General features: G+C 40.4%; 1 protein-coding gene across 4 annotated transcripts in view; it reads right to left on the reverse strand.

The window, feature by feature from the left end:
- SUGCT (succinyl-CoA:glutarate-CoA transferase) overlaps positions 1–19,301 on the reverse strand; it is an 806,341-nt gene that overhangs the window by 426,389 nt on the left and 360,651 nt on the right. For all 4 annotated transcript variants that reach the window (XR_003516605.2, XM_027574687.2, XM_027574689.1 and 1 more), the window contains exons 10-11: positions 15,363–15,434; positions 8,706–8,803 (exon numbers count right to left, since the gene is read on the reverse strand). Coding sequence is in view for 3 of the 4 variants with exons in the window: in XM_027574687.2 (XP_027430488.1) it covers positions 8,706–8,803; positions 15,363–15,434 (170 nt within the window). In the remaining variant the exon portion in view is untranslated. The remainder of the gene's footprint in view (positions 1–8,705; positions 8,804–15,362; positions 15,435–19,301) is intronic.

Here is a 19,301-nt window from a genome sequence, read left to right on the forward strand (position 1 = left end):
AAGAAGCCTTCATGCAAATAAGTGAAATCCAATTCGGAAGGTGATACATAATATCCACTTCTAGTTTCGTTTTAAAACAGTTTAGATTGTAAAAGGCAGGCTAAGGATAGGGAGATGGAGCCAGGAAAGGAAGACAGAGGAAGGACTAAAACAGGGATTTAAGAAAGGGGTAAGGGGAGGAGTAAATGATAGACAGTTGTTAGAAATTAAATATAGAGTTGAGCCTTAAACAGCACAGAGGCTAGGGGCGAACTGGGTGGCTCAGTCCTTAAGCATCTGCCTTCGGCTCAGGTCATGGTCCCAGGGTCCTGGGATCGAGCCCCACTTCAGGCTCCCTGCCCTGCAGGGAGACTTTCTCTCTCTTCCTCTGTCCCTCTGCCCGCTTGTGCTCTCTCTTTCTCAATCGCTTTCAAATAAATAAATGAAATTTAAAAAAAAAGAACAGCACAGAGGTTAGGGGCGCCAACCCCCCGCACAGTTGAAAATCTGTGTTTAACTTTTGACTTCCCTAAAATTTAACCACTAACAGCCTACCGTTGACCAGAAGCCTTACCGATAACATGAACAGTAGATTAACACGTATTTTGTACGTTACGTGTGTTATCTACTGCATTCTTACAAGAAAGTTAGCTAGAGAAAAGAAAACGTTATTAGGAAAATCACAAGAAAGAGAAAGTACATTTACAGTCCCTTCCTGTATTTATGGAAAAAAATGTAAGCAAACCTGTGCAGTTCAAACCAGTTTTGTTCAAGGGTCAACTGCAGCTTCATTTTCTACTAAGAATAAAAACTAAGGAAATTATAGATGTTGTTTAGCAGAAAATTAAATTCAACAGCTTTCAGGAAGGCCAAAAATATCCATTAAAACTGAAAAATTAACTGTAAAAATGACACAGAGGAACTCATGGATATATTTTACTTCCGAGTTCAAAGGCCCCACCTGAAGCTTTTCACAGAGGCTATTAACACCGCATAGCAACTAAGGAATACAAAATGTTTCATTCTTTATGAGGGTGCAGCCACAAATGCAAGGAATAACTTAAGTAGAGTGTTCACAAGTTCCAAATTCATTGCCCACACTGAGAAACAAGTGTCTCTTGAAAGGGAATAGACTATGAGCCATTAAGGTCCACTTTGGGTTTAAAAAAACGAAGCACTATTAATAGCCTTTATTAAGAATGCAGTACAAAGTTAAATGTATTCCAGGTCTTTTGAGCTATTTTTAATATTTCAAAAGCGTTCAACAGAAATCATTTATTTAGCTGCAAGGAGGTCACACAGGCCAGCTACACAATATCATGCTTTCCTGTCACTGGAATTAAATCAGTACAATAATAGTTGTTATATCATCCTAATCAGGATTTGACTGGCAGTTACATAGAACTTTATTAAATAAAAATTGTGGAACTCATGAACTCTTTACAGCTTGGGAAAGAAAAATTTCTCCAAAATAGGGGTTCATAAGTAAAAAAAAAAAAAAAAAGGTACAGGAGAAATTTGATGGTAAAAGAAATTGAGGAACTGTAATTTAGGATGCTGAGGGACTGAGATTGTCCTAAAATAGACTGAGCACGGCTGTGTGCGGAATGTTGTGAAGCTGCTTTCCTGTGTGTTCTGGGTTTTAATTCTCAGGACGATGTAGGAATTGTTATGAACATTGTGTACTCAGGAAGCCCCCAGCCTGAGAGGAATCAGAGCACCAGCTCAAGGCCACAGAAGAAGACTCTGGCCTCACATTCAGGCCTTTTGACTTTCTGTGATCACAATACAGTCCTCTTAGGTGAGTTTAGAAACAGTTCCCATTTCCGGCTACCTTTGTTCTCTTTTAATTTGGACCTGACACTGGGAACTTTCCCTCTTTTCCTTTTGGCCAGTTCTGCCAAACTTGGATGGTTTTGCCCCTAAAAGAACATTTTTTTTTTTTTTTGAGTGCTGGAAACCCAAAGAGCCATTAGAAATAAAAATCAAAAAAGATATAGTCTCTTATGGTGCGTTGGTGTAGATTCATCGATCGCAACAGATGTCCCCCTCTGGTGGGGGCGTTGACAGTGGCAAGGCTGTGCATGGGTGGGGGCGGGGGTCACACGGAAACTCTCTGAACCTTCCTCTCAATAGTGCTGTAAACCTAAACCAGCTCTTAAAAACACAGTCTCTAAAAAAGTAAGAAATTAAGAAATTCTAAGATTATTTAAGAAATTAGAAATTGTCTTATCAAGGAGGACAACAGATGATAATTGAAGAGAGTAGATGCTTGGACGCAGTGGCGTGGGAGGGGCTGCTTACAACAGACAAGTGAGGCAGGAAAAGCTCGGAATCGGGTGCTCATTCTGAAGGACTGGTAGCAGCCAAGGAGACAAAGAAGCTTCCTTTATCCTTTTAGCAAAAAGCAATGAGCAGATGGGAAGACACAGAAGATTAAAACACCAGGCCACATTATAAGGAGTTGCAACAAGGTGGGAGGCAATTACATGTGTTAAGGTAAATAGTTTAGGGGCACCTGGGTGGCACAGTCAGTTAAGCATCTGACTCTTGGTTTCAACTCAGGTCGTGATCTCAGGGTCATGGGGTCGAGCCCCGCAGCAGGCTCCACACTCAGCTTGGAGTCTGCTTGAGACTCTCTCTCTCCCTCTCCCCCTGCCTCTCTCCCTCACCTCTCTAAAATAAATAAATAAATCTCAAAAAACAAAAAAAGGCAAATTGTTTAAACTTTCTCCTCAAAGCTTTGGAGACTCCCTGAAAGACCTAGGCAAGAAGCAAAAAGACCAAATTTGCCTGAATGGTACCAAGATGTCAGTTTTTAAAAATTAACATCATATTTAGGCACCTCTGACATTACAATCCTTCTATCAACAGCCAAAAAATGCTCCAGGTCCAACTCTCCAATATTCTGAACAAGTCAATTAAAAATAATTTGACACCAAGTTTTGGAAGTGATCAGTTAAGATGAAGCACTTTAATAAATCTTTGATTCAGTTCAACAAAAACTTGTTTAGCACTTCCGTTTAGAAGGCCCTGAACTATGGCATTTAATTTCACAGCGTTTTAATACATTAAACTCTGAAAATAAGTAAATATTCAATTACATATCAGAAGCTTAAGAAAAATCAGATCATTCAAAACCAAAAATAAGGGGCGCCTGGGTGGCTCAGTGGGTTAAGCGTCTGCCTTCGGCTCAGGTCATGATCCCAGGGTCCTGGGATCAAGCCCCGCATCGGGCTCCCTGCTCAGCGGGAAGCCTGCTTCTCCCTCTCCCACTCCCCCTGCTTGCATTCCCTCTCTCACTGTCTCTCTGTCAAATAAATAAATAAAATCTTAAAAAAATAATTACTTATTTCACCAAAGAAATTGCCACAGCATTTTAAAAGGTAAATTTATCTTACTCTGTTAATTTTTATTTATGTCATCTTAGTGTAACCAACTTTTTAGTGATGCCTTCACTAGGACTATATTGACATACATTTGCTGAACACGTGTAGCATTTTTCAAAAAGCAATTTAAAAGTTGCCATCAGTTTCTTTACAAGCTACTTTATTTTTCTTTTCCTTTGACATGTTTTCTCCCTAGGAAATTACACTCTGGCCAATATTTCCTCCTTTGTGGTTTCTTTTTTCTTCACCAACTTCTGTTTTTCCTTTAAGACCCATCTCAGGTGGCACCCACCTCCAGGAAGCCTTCCCTGACTTGACCACATTGAGGTAATGGTCCCTTCTCTAGGCTCTCGGCACCCTGTATGTTTGCCACGGCACTCAGCACACACTACTTAAACCACTGCTTTACTTGTTTATTTTCCTAATTTGATCATGAACCCCTCAAGAGCCCAGATCTCCTCCTCCATCTCTGTCGCTTCAGGACAAGTGCACACGGTCAGTGGCCAGTAATGGTGAAGAAAGGAAGGGAGAGAAATAAAACTAATTGTATTTCTATTTTCCCCGTCATTTCTCGTTTCCTTCCTCCTCATTTCATGTCTTCCTATTATTTCTCCCCAACTCCCAACACTATGTCTTTATCCTTCTCTTCTTGGTTTCAACACACACTATGATTTTCAATCTCTCCCTTGAGGTCCTTACGATTGCAAAAATGCTGATCCAGGACATGAGTAGCACAGGCTCAGGAGACGTTGCTCCCTGGCATTGCAAAGAAGGGGTTTGTTTTAACGGGCCCTGGATTAGTCTCTATTATATCTCTTCTGTGTTTTAGCTGGGGACTTTTAACATGCTTTAGCTTTGCACAGTTTTCAGTCTTCGCAGCTGGGTAAACAGACTTTCTGCAACACCCTGGATAAAATGGCAAGCTCAAGGGAAAAGTCTTCACCTTTAAATTAAAAAAAAAGAAATAAAGAAAAAGGGAAAAAAAGGGAAAAAAAAAAAAAAACCTTGTTCATGGCCACGGTCGGGGAATAGTAACACCTGAGAGCACCTGAGGGGAACTGTGTGTGTGCTGGCTGTGGACAACTCAGCTGATGACAAAAACATGCGGCTGCCTTCCTAAATGAGCCTGGCAGCTCTCAGAAAGGAGCATCAGACGGCAGTTAGCAAGAATAACAGAAAAGTGAGGTAAGTGACTGACATTTCTGGTAGGCTTTCAAACAAAGTCTATAGATTTCATAGGAAAACACCAAGGTGACTGTAGTTAACAGTGCTGTGTATTTGAAGGTTGCTAAGAGAGTACATTTTAAAACTTATCTTAAGAAAAAATTGTGTGACTATGTGAGGTGATGGATGTTAACTGATTGCGATGATCATCTTGCAATATATACAAATATCAAATCATTATGTTGTATACCTTAAACTATAAAATGTCATATGTCAAGTATGTCTCAATAAAACTGGAAAAAAATGTGTTTTCAGGGGCGCCTGGATGGCTCAGTCAGTGAAGGGTCTGCCTTTGCTCAGGTCATGATCCCGGGGTCCTGGGATTGGGCACCACATTGGGCTCTCTGCTCAGTGGGAAGTCTGCTTCTCCCCCTCACTCTCCCTCTGTTCTCTCTCTCTCTCAAATAAATAAATAAAATCTTTTTAAAAAAAATATGTCTTCAGGCTAGATAGAAAATAGCGGTTGCTGAGAAACTCACTTTATGATGAAAATAATTCCTTTATTTCACAAGTTTAAGAAACTATTATGAAGTCCATCATAACTTTTACAACATGATTTTCTGGCCACCTCCCCCACTCTCTCCCTAGACCCGCTTCCCCCCCCCCACTACCCACCCCCTCCTTTAATACCTCCTCCACCCACTCCCTCCCTGGACCCACCTCCCTCCACACTCCCTCCCTGGACCCACCTCCCTCCACACTCCCTCCCTGGACCCACCTCCCTCCACACTCCCTCCCTGGACCCACCTCCCTCCACACTCCCTCCCTGGACCCACCTCCCTCCACACTCCCTCCCTGGACCCACCTCCCTCCACACTCCCTCCCTGGACCCACCTCCCTCCACACTCCCTCCCTGGACCCACCTCCCTCCACACTCCCTCCCTGGACCCACCTCCCTCCACACTCCCTCCCTGGACCCACCTCCCTCCACACTCCCTCCCTGGACCCACCTCCCTCCACACTCTCTCCCTGGACCCACCTCTCTCTCTCTCTCTCTGGACCCACTCCCCCCACTCTCCCTTTAGACCACTGAGCTCCAGGCTCACTGTCCTCTTGCTATCCTTAAACTCCCACCCATGCACCTGCTGCCTAACAAGCTTCTCCCAGTTATCTGCAGGCCCCTTCCCTCACCTCCTCCAGGACCCTGCTCAAATGTCACATTATCAGAGAGGCCCTCCCTGACCAGCTTCAGTGGAACAGCGAGCCTCACAACCAACTTTTGGCACTCTTCATTTTCCTTCCCCGCATTATTTGTCACCAAGTTACGTTGTCTCATCTAATTCTCTATCCCCAGTGCTCAATAAATATTTATTGAGTAAATAAACAAGGAGTAACATTTCATGTACCACTTTAGGGAGGCAATAGGACATATGGAAAAGAAACACAGCCTTTTGAAATTCTAACTATTCACTGTGTGTCGAACCTTGAGACTAACCTGCCTACACTTCAGAATACTCATCTGTAAAGTGGGACTAATAACATTTCTCTGGTAAGTCAAGGCATCTAATAAATGCTGGTTCCTCACCTTTCTTTCTCCCTGCCTCCTTTCTGTGGTTGGGCATTAGTGTGTCTGTGATTCACAGGTCCTGAGACAGCTGTCCAGTGAAAGGAACAGTGTGTTCCGCACACATGGAACAGCACCATCCCCAACAGGTAAAGCAGATCCTGTTTCAGTCTGAGAACTGGGAAGCTGGAGCTGAGGAGTGGAAAGATGTCTCTTCTTTTCTGAAAGTGTTGTCATCTGACCGGGACCCCAAACAGAGACATCTGAGGATGGTTTCCTGAAGCTGTAGAACGGACCCTGAAGCATGACTGTGTTTCAAAATGATAGTAAGTCTGGGAAGCATTCCAGACAGAGAACAAAAGACACAGACTGGGAGTACGGCCCTAGCAGGGGCTTTACGCTGAGAAAAAGGTGGAAAGAAAAGATCATATCAGGCTGTAGAAGACCATGACATCAGATCTAGAAAGACCAGATTTAATCCTATAATCGAGAGCCACTTAACATTTTGAATATTTCATAGGAAATATAGAATCGTCTTGTGAAAATGATACATGTTTGCACTTTCATAGAGAATTCTGAATGTTGAGCACTGAACGGTACTAATGAATCCAGTGACGTTTGCTCAGGAAAATAAACGACAGTGTTGTAAATGGGAACGAATCACATCCTAATCTCCCCTGCTCATCACTGTTTGATCCACCAGGTGGAAGAGACTTGAGCTGGCAGAGACTGAAGAACTGTGGGTCACAGGAGAGCACCAAAAACCATCAACAAGCTAACACCGGAGAGCAGGAAAGCCAACCTCTGGGCAGCGCGGGCTCCCTGTGGTCTGTGTTTGAACAGCAGGACCTAGGACAGTGTGACCTCTCCTATCAAATTTCCTTTCTTCAGGCTACCCCTCCTCTCTTCCATGGGATTCGATTCCTTATTCCTTGTTACATCTGAATAAAGACATAAGAACCTGCAGGGTTCCAAAATGATGAAATTTCCACTTCTGCATGTAGAAGAGGAGAAAGAAAAAGGTGGCAAATTATTTAATTCACCCCAAACAGAGAAAATAGAAATTAATGTGTTACAGATGCTGCTAAAAGTCTCTCCACAGCAGAATTCTAGGATAGAATATAGCCAGGAATAAACATTTCAGGGCCTTGGACACCAGTAACTTAACTTTGTGGTTCTTGTAGTTATAAAAGTGCTGGCATCTAAAGAACAAGATGACACTTGTATCTGCCGAGGTTTTGTATTTTTCTTGGGTCCACTCTTCTCACAGCATGGATGTGATTTATTTAGACTATCAAAGAGCTTTTGATAAGGCTCTCACAAATGCCTATTATTGAAACTGGGTAACCGTGGTGTGAAAGGAAAAAGTCCTATCAATGAATTAAATGGATTAAAAACTGCTGGAGAGGCAAAGAGGCAAAAAGCAGAAATAAATGGCCAATTCTCATGTGGGGAAAGGTTAATGACTGAGGGCTCTTGGGCTCTGTGGTAGAATCAGACTGATACTTCACCAACCACCAGGACAGGAGAGCCCATCCTTGTTCCTGTGTTCTCTGCAGATCAGCCCCACACAGAGCCCCCATTGATCAAAGAGCCAGGGGCACAAGGAATTCAGAGAACGGCCTGCAGTCCAGGGAAAGGCAAATAGGTAATGAACGTTGTCGATCCACCCAAAGATGCCCAAGTCCCAGGGGGACAGAAAGAGAAATTACAGTAGCAGAATTTTATTGTCTAAGAATTTTGATACACACTACAGAGAAAGACAAAGGCCCTTTCAAAAGACAAGACATGATATTGGAACAAAAGTCCTTCATTTATGGGCATGATGGGGGGAAAAAAATGTTCCACACTGAAGAACAGCTCATGTGGGCATTTAAACCGGCAAAAACCACGACGGCTACTCTATATAGAGATGTTTAGACATAAATAAAAGTGAAACTGGTAGGAAAGATTAAGAATCAGTACCCTTCTCTGAGGGAAACTTGAAAGGTTTGATGCAGGTTTTAACAAAAGCATAACCTGACATGAAGGAAATAATCTGGAAATCAAATACTCTCATTGACTAACATTAATCCCTTATGACCCATAACTCAATCTGGCATTTTCAAAACATCATCATGACAAACCTCACAGAACTTTCGACTTAAACTTTCTTTGTCTCAGTTTCCTCGTCTGTAAAACGGGAATAGAATTTACATCACAGGATGACTGTAAGCATTAAATGGGATCAGGTATGTAGAGCATTTAAACAGCAAAGGTAAAAAAAATTGTTAAATTATTGTTGTTACTGGTATTTATAATAGACTAAACCCAAACACATGCTACAGAAAAGCGATCTATTTCAAGCCATTGTAACTTTTCTTATTGATATCATTGTTATGAGTCACTATTTATTAAGGCACATAAAATAACTTTCAAATAAAGAAAAAAACATAGCTTTGAAATATCTTTCCACTAACCCATTCTGTGAAATGGAAGACAATTACAAGTTAATCTAAAAAAAGCAAAACACACACACACACACACACACACACACACACACACACAAATCAGGCAAATGCTAAGGATACAGTCATTCTTAAATGTAGCAACAGTAGATCCAAGCTTACCGTGCAGATAGTATTTTGATAAGCTCTTTTCTATTCTGTACACGAAGGTGGTTAGTTTTATACTTGAAGTCATCAATCAGTTCAGGCAAATTCAAGATCTAAAGGGGAAAAATAATTTTAATGTATAATTCACAAGTTTTCGTGTACCTGCCTGTGAGTGCGATCATTCCGGGCCTACCAATACGCTCCCCAGGATCATTCCTTGCTGATCTTTACACTTCCAGACCTATTCCACCAACAAAGGAATAGAGACGGAAGGATCATGCAATCAGGATGGGTAATGTTATGACTGAGTTTGTCATTTATGAGAAGTTTTTGCTACATTTAAGTATGTGCCTACAGATGGGAGCACGAGCAAGAGTAATCAGATCCCCATAATAAGTCTTGTTTAGAGAGAGTAGGTAGAGAGATACAAAACTGGATAAAACTGACCTAGTTCTGAGAACCAATATCATAAGTACAAGTCTGCACTTACATGAAGGCCATCATCAACATATATCCTTTAGGTACATCCACTTATTTGTTCCACATGTAAATAAAATAATATTATCTGTCCCAGAAGCCCTATCCAGGATGTTGTACAAGGTGCTAAAATAAGGAAAAGCATATACATTTGCCCCAAATGCTCACCATTAAAACAATGTCAAATTAAAAGATATTCTTCCTTATAGAAGTGTCACTATTTTTCTTTAATATGTCTCCCTGAAGGAATAACAAATAGAAATGCTTTTATATACTTCCTCTTTTGCTCCTCCTCAATAAAGGGAAAATCTATCTTGCAAGTCCCTTTGGACATCTTGCAATTTTAACAAGACCATAATGAAAGTACCAAGTGGATTTGGAATGGAAAAGAAGTTTTATAAAGAATGTGTGGAGGCAGTGTTTGGCAGTTATGTTGGAAAGTCAGAGGAGCATTTATGGGCTCGGGGCAGGCCATGTGGCCTACAGAAAGCTTCACTACCCCAAGTAATGTATTTGCTTGAAATATAAACATTTAATGGTTTCATTTGTTTCCCACAGTTTAAATAAAATCAATCCATTAATCATCTCATAAAGGACAGAAAAGTGAAGGAGGTCCCCTGGAGTAAAGAGAGCATCTCCACTGTGTCATTTCTCTTTCGCAGGCTTCGCTTACTCGTTTCCTTGAGGAATAATAAAGACAGCAGTACTCCCCCAGATTTTAAAAAGCATCACCACATAGAGCGCCCTTTCTGAAAACCTCCCTGTCACCACACGTGATCCCAGAAGCAGCCCCCAGGCTTGTCCAGGAATGGAAACCTGCCCTCTCCTCCCTAGGAGTGAATAAGTCATTCCCAGAAGAAGCAAGTGCCTTCACCAAATCACAGGTTAAACCCGTAAATCTGGCCTCACCCAGAAATAGTATAAGCTGCATAAAAAGCTGCTCAGTGATTGTCCGCAGTGGTGACCGGGACGCCCTCGGATGTTCTCTGCATCTGACTCATCGGACCTCTTCTCTCTGTGTAAGGTGGTATGAAACAGTGGGTCAAAGTAATTCTGGTTCTGGCCTCAGCCATGCTGTTGTTCACAATGTTTCTAGAGAGACTGCTTCCAGTGCTGGGATCATAAGCATCCCTCACGTGCTTGAAAAAGTGTCGCCTGGGGTGGAATGAAGCGATGTTAGTGAAAGTACCTGACATATTGAGCACCAAATACACGTGAAGTATTCCAACAAGGTGCTACTTCCCCCCACAGAAATAATGAAGTATGCGTTTGTTCAAAGACAGATGGGAAAGAGGGAGGAAGGGAGTGGGGGAGGGAGAATGTCTTTAATGAACCTTCATTTTCTGTGAATGTTTCTACTGTACATAAGAGTTCTGGGTTGACCTTTTGGTGCCATTTGGCTCCGGGCTCTCAGTTTCTGACAAAAAAAAAATCTGTAGTCAGCTGAGTCTGTGTTCCCCCACAGGTAATATTATTTTCCTCTGAGTGCTTTCCAAACTTTTGCCTTGGTCCTTTGTTTTCAGTGGGAAGACTTGGGTATGTTTAGGCATGGATTTACTTGGCTCTATCTTATTTGGGGCTTGCTGAAATTATGAAATTTGTAGGTTTTTGTCTTTCACCAAGTTTGGGAAGTTTTCAGCAATTATGTCTTCAAATATTTCTTCAGCATGTACTCTTCATTCTCTCCTCCTGGGATTACAATGACATCAATGTTACTTTTTGTTACTGTCCCCCAGGCTCCTGAAGATCTGTTCTTTCTTTCTTTCATTTCTTAGGAGGGGATCATCTTTTTTTCCCCTCTCTGTTGTTCAGATTGAATAATTTCTATTTATCTATCCTCAAGCTCCTTGACTGTCTCCTCTGTCATCTCCATTGTGTCACTGGGCTCATCCGGTGAGGGGTTTCTCTTTTTATCTGGTGGTCGTATTTTTCGGTTCTACAGTTTCTAATTGGTTCTTCTTCAGATCTTCTCTTTCTTTGCTGGACATTTCTCCTTTCCCATTTATTTCAACAGTATGTGTGATGCCTGGTGGAGCATTTTTATAATAGCTGTTTTAAAGTCTTTGTAAGTTAATTCCAACATCTGTGTCCTCTTGGCATTTGGCAATTATTGACTGTCTTTTCTCATGCAAGCTCTAGTTCTTCATATGCTGAGTAATTTTGGATTGTACCCTGGATGTTTTAAATATTATATTATGAGCCTCTGGGTCTTGTTTAAGTCCTACAGCAACATTTTACTGTTATTGTTTTTAGCAAGCAATTGATCTGGTTAGGTCCAGGCTGCAAGCCCCTACCTACCTTCTCTGTGCTTTGGTTCTAAGTGTTAGTTCAGTTCTCAAAGCCCTTGTGGTGCTGTTCAAATCCATCCCGCATGTGCCCCACTTAATGGTCAGGCTGCCTCCTGAGCAGTCATCTGTGGGTTAACTCAGTTCGCAACTTCTCTGGTGTGCTGGTTAGGATCAGATCAGCGGTACCTGCAGCTCAGGGCTGAGAGGAGGAGTTCACAAACACCTTCAAGGCTCACTTTCCAAAGTTCATCCCTTTCTGCGGGCTCTCTCTGGTTTCCTGGGGCCCCCCCTATAGTTAGCCTACTTCCCAGCATACTTCCAGGGAGGAGGTCCAGAGGAAAAAGCCACAAGGATTCACCCCTCTTTTCTGGGGATCACAGCGCAGAGATAAAGAGGAAAAGTTCTCCTTCCTCGGAGTTTTAATTCCTGTTCATCTGCTGCTCCCACCACAGGGTTGTTTGTGGAGTATGGCATGAGAAAACAGACAGGAAGCAAAGATGCAGGATTTCCACACACTCTCTCTCTTAGAGCTCACTTTCGTGCTCCTCACTCCAGGAATGAAGGGCATCTCCTAGGGCTCAGCTCTGTTTCCTAGTGCCCACTTCCATGTTTTCGGCTCCACTGTATCCATGTAAGGAAATCACTGTAGAAAAAACTGGTAAACTTACTGCTGCTTTAGAGGTACTTTTTTTTTTTTAAGATTTTATTTATTTATTCGGCGGTGGGGAGGGAGGGAGAGCACAGACGGAGAGTAAGAGGGACAAGCAGACTCCCTGCTGAACAGGGAGCCCGATGCAGGCCTGGATCCCAGGACCCTGGGATCATGCCCTGAGCTGAAGGCAGAAGCTTAACTGACCGAGCCACCCAGGTGCCCTAGAGGTACTTTATTTTTTTTCAGAGGAACTGTAAATTCTGGTGTTCTTCCCCAGTTCTCCTACTACTTACTTTTCAGCATCCTCTTAGAGATGCTCCATGCATTGTATCCAGGTTTTATCACTGTGTTCAGTGGAAGAGATAGGGAGAAGTACGCTTACTCTATCTTACCCAGAACCAGAATCTCCAAACCTAAGTTTTATAGAGGCCATTTATGAAGTGCAAACTGTGAGCCAGGACTGGACTGAGTATTTTACTTATTTAATCTAACTCTTACAAAACTCCAAAAGTTATATATTAGGAGAGTTATATATTATAATCTTCATTTTACTGTGAGAACACAGATGCTTATTAGCAAAGATTAAGTGTCTTGCCAGAGGTCACCTGACTAGTGTCAAGACTCACGGTATGCCTTAGAAGTATGCTATAATGTCCTCAGACCACCTGCTCCAAAATCAACGACAAGGCTTATTAAAATCGAAGTTTCCTGTACCTCACCTCAGACATACTAAGTCAAAATCTTTGGGAATGAAGCTCAAGGAGACTTCTTCTGCATGCTAAAGTTGAGAACCAATGCATATTGCCTCTAATAAAAGAAACTTTCAGTCTAAATGACTTTTAAAAGGATGTCAATGTACTTCAAATAGGAATACCCATTAGTGTTGGCATCAATCAGCTTAAAATAGCTTACATATGCTTATGTTCCCTACTCTTCTGTATCATGTTAAGAGACATAAAATAGGATTTGCTCTAAGCCAAGGTTCACTTTATATGCAGAAAAATTTTCTGAACCCCAAGCCTTGAACCCATTGCTCTTGCTCTCACTCTAATTCCTGACAATAAGAACTCCTTAATAGGACCCGTCCCCAAGAAGTATTAGCCAGCCACTATATCAAATTCCATTTTGGAAAGAGACTAGGCCTAAGTAAATTCTACTCATTCATCACAGACAATACTGCTATATTTCTCCCTAGGAGATAGAGCTGCCCTATCTTTCATTATGGGCCTTACTTGGCAAAAGAACAATTGATGGGCTTACTGTAAAAAACTGGGAACCTCATCTTCTACAAGGCCGGTTTGAATGACAAGCCCCTCAGTAATAGATAAATCTGAACAAAAAATACTTAGAAGAAACCCACTATATATGGGATAAGGAAACAGGTCATTTTTCTTAGGTTAAAAGGTTTTTAGGACATGTTTACATTTAAGGATATATAAAGTCAATCAGATTGCAAGGTTTGCTCAAGATGCCTAGTAAATGAGGCAAATAACATTAAAGTCCTCTATGCATAAAATTTTTCTTATGAGTATCTCAAAGAATTTGATAGACATGGTCTTAAGGGCTCATAGCAGGGATTATCGTTCGTAACTCACATATGGAAAAGCAAGGTCAAGGATGCCATTCTCAAAGGCCCTCTGATGGTCTCCTTTTAAACAAATGTATCATAACACACCATCACAATAAGTCATATTTTAGTACTCAAACTTATGGCAAATATTCTGCTTTGAAATAAAAATCTTTTTCAAAAAATGTTCTTATGGATATTTATGAGGAAGTTCAAAAGTTTCAAACTGATCAGCAGTAATGAATCAAAAATAAGAAGAATTCAGTACAGTTATTTTCAACAGTGAAGAATATGTCAACCAGTAATTCCCCCCCCCCACCCCCCTTTCTGGAGAGAGAAAACTCCAAAACATATGGCCCAGGAAGAAAATCTGTACTCATTTATAGCAATGAACTGGCTTTTACATCTCTGCAGCTAGAGTACGCAAATGACTTCACAGGCAACGGCTTCCGTATGTTTCATATTTTTAACATTGACCGCTCATAATAAAGATTCTTTGATCCGAGATCAAATGTTTGAATCCATTTTCTCTCCGCTTACTCAGAGTCACCGTTATGAAAGCTCCCCCTCTTTCCCACCTCAGCTGTCCCAGCCTTTCCTGTAATAGGAACTGTCTTCATTTGTCACCTTCTCCGTGGTACTTCCCACCCCTTTGCTGTGGTTTTTCGCTGTGCTCATTAACCTCTCATACAAAAGAGCCACAGTAATAAATAATTTTTGGACATAAGAAGTTAACAGCAATAAAGAGGGCTGCCCTAAGGAATTCACAGGCATCTTTAATGAAACTGAAAGCTCACAGTGAGTGCTTATCTATGATTAGTGCAAGAAAATAAACTCCCCATCAGAAAAACATCCCCAGCAGGTGAGACCTCTCCCTACCTGCAAGAGAAATTAAAACAAAACCTTAAATACAGATTTTTAAAGCTAGATTATATTTCTGGGATTAGAACTGGAAAAAGTGAACAAGAACCTAAAGACAAATAAAAACAAAAAGAAACAAAAATCTAGGTAAGTAGTAAAAACATCAAATAAAAAAAATATCCAAGTGATGCCAAAAACTTAAAATCTTCAACATAAAATTATCCTTAATGATTCCAAGGCCTTTTTTAAAAAGCTTGTTGAGGAGCAACATTTTTAATATAACCTTAATTGCTAAACCTTAAATTAAAACATGAACTCTGCAGAAAGGTACTCATTAAACAAAGGCTAATTTGAAAAAAAAATGTTTAGTTTTCTAGTGGCTAATACAATAAATTTGGTATTACATTGTATTTGAGCCTAATTAGATCTCATGTTGTTAACAAAGAAATAAAAAAAAAGGAAAGCGAGAAGAAAAATATCCTGGCATTAAAAATCCCTTTAAAATCAATTATTTTTCTTTCCCTTTTTTCATTGGACTGGTAGTCAGGTTCCTTTGGTGGATAATTTAGGCTACTATGTACTATGGTTCATTTCAAAATACAGCCGGATACCTCAAAAAAAAAATATATATAGTCAGAATGCTAATTCAGACCATGTCCTTAGCATTTGCGAGTGTAAAAATGGCACCCGGTTAGGGGCGAAAGCAGGGGATCTTGAGTTGGCTATACACTTAACAACATTGTTCTAGGCGAAACTGAACTTCCCTGGCTTTCTACAAAACAAGTTATTGCATAGATCATCCGCCCATCCCAGTGATTACAGATTACCTTGCACACAGTAGCAAACTGTTGGTTATTTCCTGCTCCAACCACAAGATATCCATCCTTGGTTTTAAAAGCCTAAAATAAATGAATAAATAAATAAATACAGAAATATATAACTTAATATATTGAAAATACCACAAAAATTAGTTATTAATTTCTAAAACTTCTATACAGAAAGCATGCTCTAAAGCAACATTGTTAATTAAATCCATATCAATTCATTAGTATATTTTGCTCTTATATTTGCACAGTTATTTTTATGTGGCATTTCAAAGCATTTCCTGGCTCTTCAACTAACTGTTGTAACATGGAGCAGGGGGGACTTAGGAAAACAAAAAAAAATTCTAAACTAAACTAAAATAGTTTTGTTGTAATGCATAACATGAAATTCTGTATTCATTACAGTATGGATTATTTGGCCTTCCCAAAGTTTTGTTTTGTTTGTTTCCATTTTTCCTTAGAGGGCAAAGAGCAAGAGGGTAGACTGCTTTCTACAAAGGGTAAAAAGAATAAATAGAAGAAGGGAGGGAAGGGAAGGAGGGAGGGAGGGAGGGAAGGGAAGGAGGGAGGGAGGGAGGGAGGGAGGGAAGGAAGGAAGGAAGGAAGGAAGGAAGGAAGGAAGGAAGGAAGGAAGGAAGGAAGGAAGGAAGGAAAGGGGAAATGGGAGGGTGGAAGGGAGGATGCGTAAGCTGATACATTTCGTCTTTGAAGATCTCAAATGTAAACTCTTGGACAATCATCACTTTTCAGTAAGTGAAAATTGGCACATCTGGATCTCTGCATCTCATGTGGTTTTATGTACCTGAAAAATGTTTGTTGCTTCTAGGAGACATATTCCTTTGAGCAGCAAAAAGAATGTAAGTAATTGATCCTCCCACCTCCCAAAGCCCTAGACCCTCTGGAGAACTCCCTTCTCCACATCTGATCACAGTGCTGGCTAGAGGAACGGAACCTATCCTCAGAAGCCTCATTCCCATTTTCCTAAGTAAATGAGTTCCTTTAGTTTCCTTCATTTCCACGTAAAAATTGCTCTGTATTTTCACCTACTTTTTCTTCACTTACTGCCGCCTCTGAGAAAGATGACTTCTATCTTCCTTGCCGGGGCTTGCTCCTATGCGAACCCCAGTCCCATCTTTACTCACATCCTTCAGAACCCTGCTCAATCATCTGTGATCTCTTCATTCCCACTGGGTCCTTTTTTTCTGCCTCCAATTAGGCTTAGGCCTACACTAAAAATATTAACGGCAACAAAACAAAATTCCCATCAGTCCTGACATGCTTCTCAAAACTATCTTGAAATTTCCTTCCTTCCCTCCATCTCTACACGATATAAAAGTTCCACCTGCCTGTACTTCTTCACCAACACCACATTCTAGTGCCCTTTGTCATCAGGATTCTTATCCCATCACTACACTGACACTATTCTTTCTGGATCCCTCTGTATTACTTGGTACTGTTAACCATCCCTTCCTCCAGGAATCTGTCTTATCTCTAGGCTCCATCTGGGTTCATCTCCAATCTCTCTGACCTGTATTCCGCATGCCCCCTTTTCATGATTTTCTTCTCCTTAGCCTTCAGCATTCCTTAAGGACCTGTATGTGGTCCTTCACTACACTTCCTTCTAATGGTAGTCACTAGGCACATGTGGCTATTGAATTTAATTAAACTAAAATTAAATTAGCCAATCACAAAAGACCACATACTGTGATTGCATTTGTATGAAAAGTCCAAAATAGGCAAATCCATAGAGACAGATTAGCGGCCAACCATGGCTGAGAACATTTGGGAGAATTTGGGGAGTAACTACTAATGAGTACGCAGTTTCTTGTGGGGGTGATGAAAATGTTCCAAAATTGTGGTAATGGCTGGACAACTCTGTGAATACACCAAAAATCACCAAATTGTACACTTTAAATGGGTAAATTGTATGATTTGTGGATTATATCTCAGTAGAGATGCTATTAGGAAAAATTAAAGTAACAGTTCAGCTCCACAGACACACTGGCTACAAGTCAAGCATTCAACAGCCACATAGTGGCTGCCATATCAGCACAGAGAGAGAGCACTTCCATCATTTCCATCACTGCTGTGTGGTGCTGGGAGACCAAAGCCAGTAGTTTGTAGGTTTTCTTTTTATTCTCCCTACCAGGCCTAACATGATATCTGAAAAATGTTAGGCAATGAATAAGTGGTTGTAAAATGTAATGAATCTCTCAGATAACTGCTTCCATATAATAGGATTGTGGCTAAAATGGATCTCAAGCAAAATACTATAATGGGGTTTATTCTATTTACATTTTTGCTTGTTTGGTAATGAATGCTACTAAAAAGATAACACATGAACTATTTTAAATGTTTGTTTTCCCTTTCACAGAGCAAAAGCAAAGTTAGTGTTATAAATAATGCATCAGTGTTTCTCAAACTATAGAAAGGGAATTTGCAATGGTGCTGTGAGCGAGGGGCAAAGGATTTTGAGCAGAGATGTGTCAACAACATAGTTGATAACTATGAAGGTACGTTTGCTTGGGTGTTTTGTTTTGTTTTGTTTTGTTTTGTTTTGTTTTGTTTTTGCAGGGAAAAACTGAGTTGGGGAGTGGATAAGTAATGTGAAGTAACAATGTGTGTTACCAAGTATAATGTGAAAAAAGCTTTTCAAAATTTTAGATTAGTGACATGATATTCAGCAAGTTTAGAATTTGGGAGATCCTCATTTTCTTTTAATTAATTAAGAAGCATTTCTTCCTTAAGCCTTAACTATACCATGAAATATATCTTTACCAATATACAATTTGCAAAATTTTGAGCACAGAGAACTAATGATCATAGAAAAATGAAGACTGAATAGTAGCTGAGCCACCAAACACAATTAAAGATCACCAAATAGATTTATAAGGATGAAGGTAAGACTGAGTTCTTTAAATACTTATTTGTTCCCTGTTACTATTGCTACAGTGTTTATTTAATAAATATATTTTTAGTAAAAACTTAAAACAATACTATTGGCTGAAGACTAAATAATTATGTCCCCCCAAGTTTCACATGTTGAAATCCTAACCCCAGTATGATGGTATTATGAGTGTGGAAATTAATAAAGGGAAACCCCACTAAAGTAGAGTCAGGAGACTAGAAGGAAAAGTCATACCACTCGGTGTGAATTACAAAAGAACTCTCAATTACAGACCCAACAGAAGAATTAGCAACAGGAGATAATGATCGATTATAGGCCCTACAGGAAAAGATGTACAGTTGACCCTTGAACCACACCATTGCCCCAAAACACAGTTGAAAATCCACGTATAACTTTTGACTCCCCAAAAACTTAACTACTGATAGCCTACTGTTGACCATAAACCTTACCAATAACATCAATAGTCAATTTATTAATGAAAGAAAGCATGGTCATATTTTGTATCTTAGATGTATTATATACCCATATTCTAACAATAAAGGAAATTAGAGAAAAGAAAATGTTAAGAAAGTCATCAGGAAGAGAACATACATTCATAGTACTGTACTGTACTTATTGAAAAATTTCCAAGTATAAGTGGACCCGCGCAGTTCAAACCTGTGTTGTTCAAAGGCCACTTGTCCACTGAATTGTCTATAAGAAATCGACTACCCCTGCAACTCAGCCAATGAGAAACCATCATCACCCTGAACTCTTGCTTTTGTCCAATGGTCTTTCATTCAAAACAAACCCTCTCAACTTCCTCCTTCATCTCCATAAAATAACATTCCTCTCCCTTTTTGCTTGGACTTGCCTATAGTTTTGCCATAGCTTGCATGTCCTGGTTGCAGTTCTCTGTTATTCCCAAATAAACCCATTTTTGCTGGAAAAATAACTGCCAGTTTTATTTTTAAGATTAACAAGAGCAAGAGCATGGCCATCTGCGAACCATGACACCAAATCTGCCTGGGCTCTCATCTTGGACTTCCCAGCCT

Source organism: Zalophus californianus, chromosome 12 (genome assembly GCF_009762305.2).
Source record: "Zalophus californianus isolate mZalCal1 chromosome 12, mZalCal1.pri.v2, whole genome shotgun sequence".
Lineage (NCBI taxonomy): Eukaryota > Metazoa > Chordata > Mammalia > Carnivora > Otariidae > Zalophus > Zalophus californianus.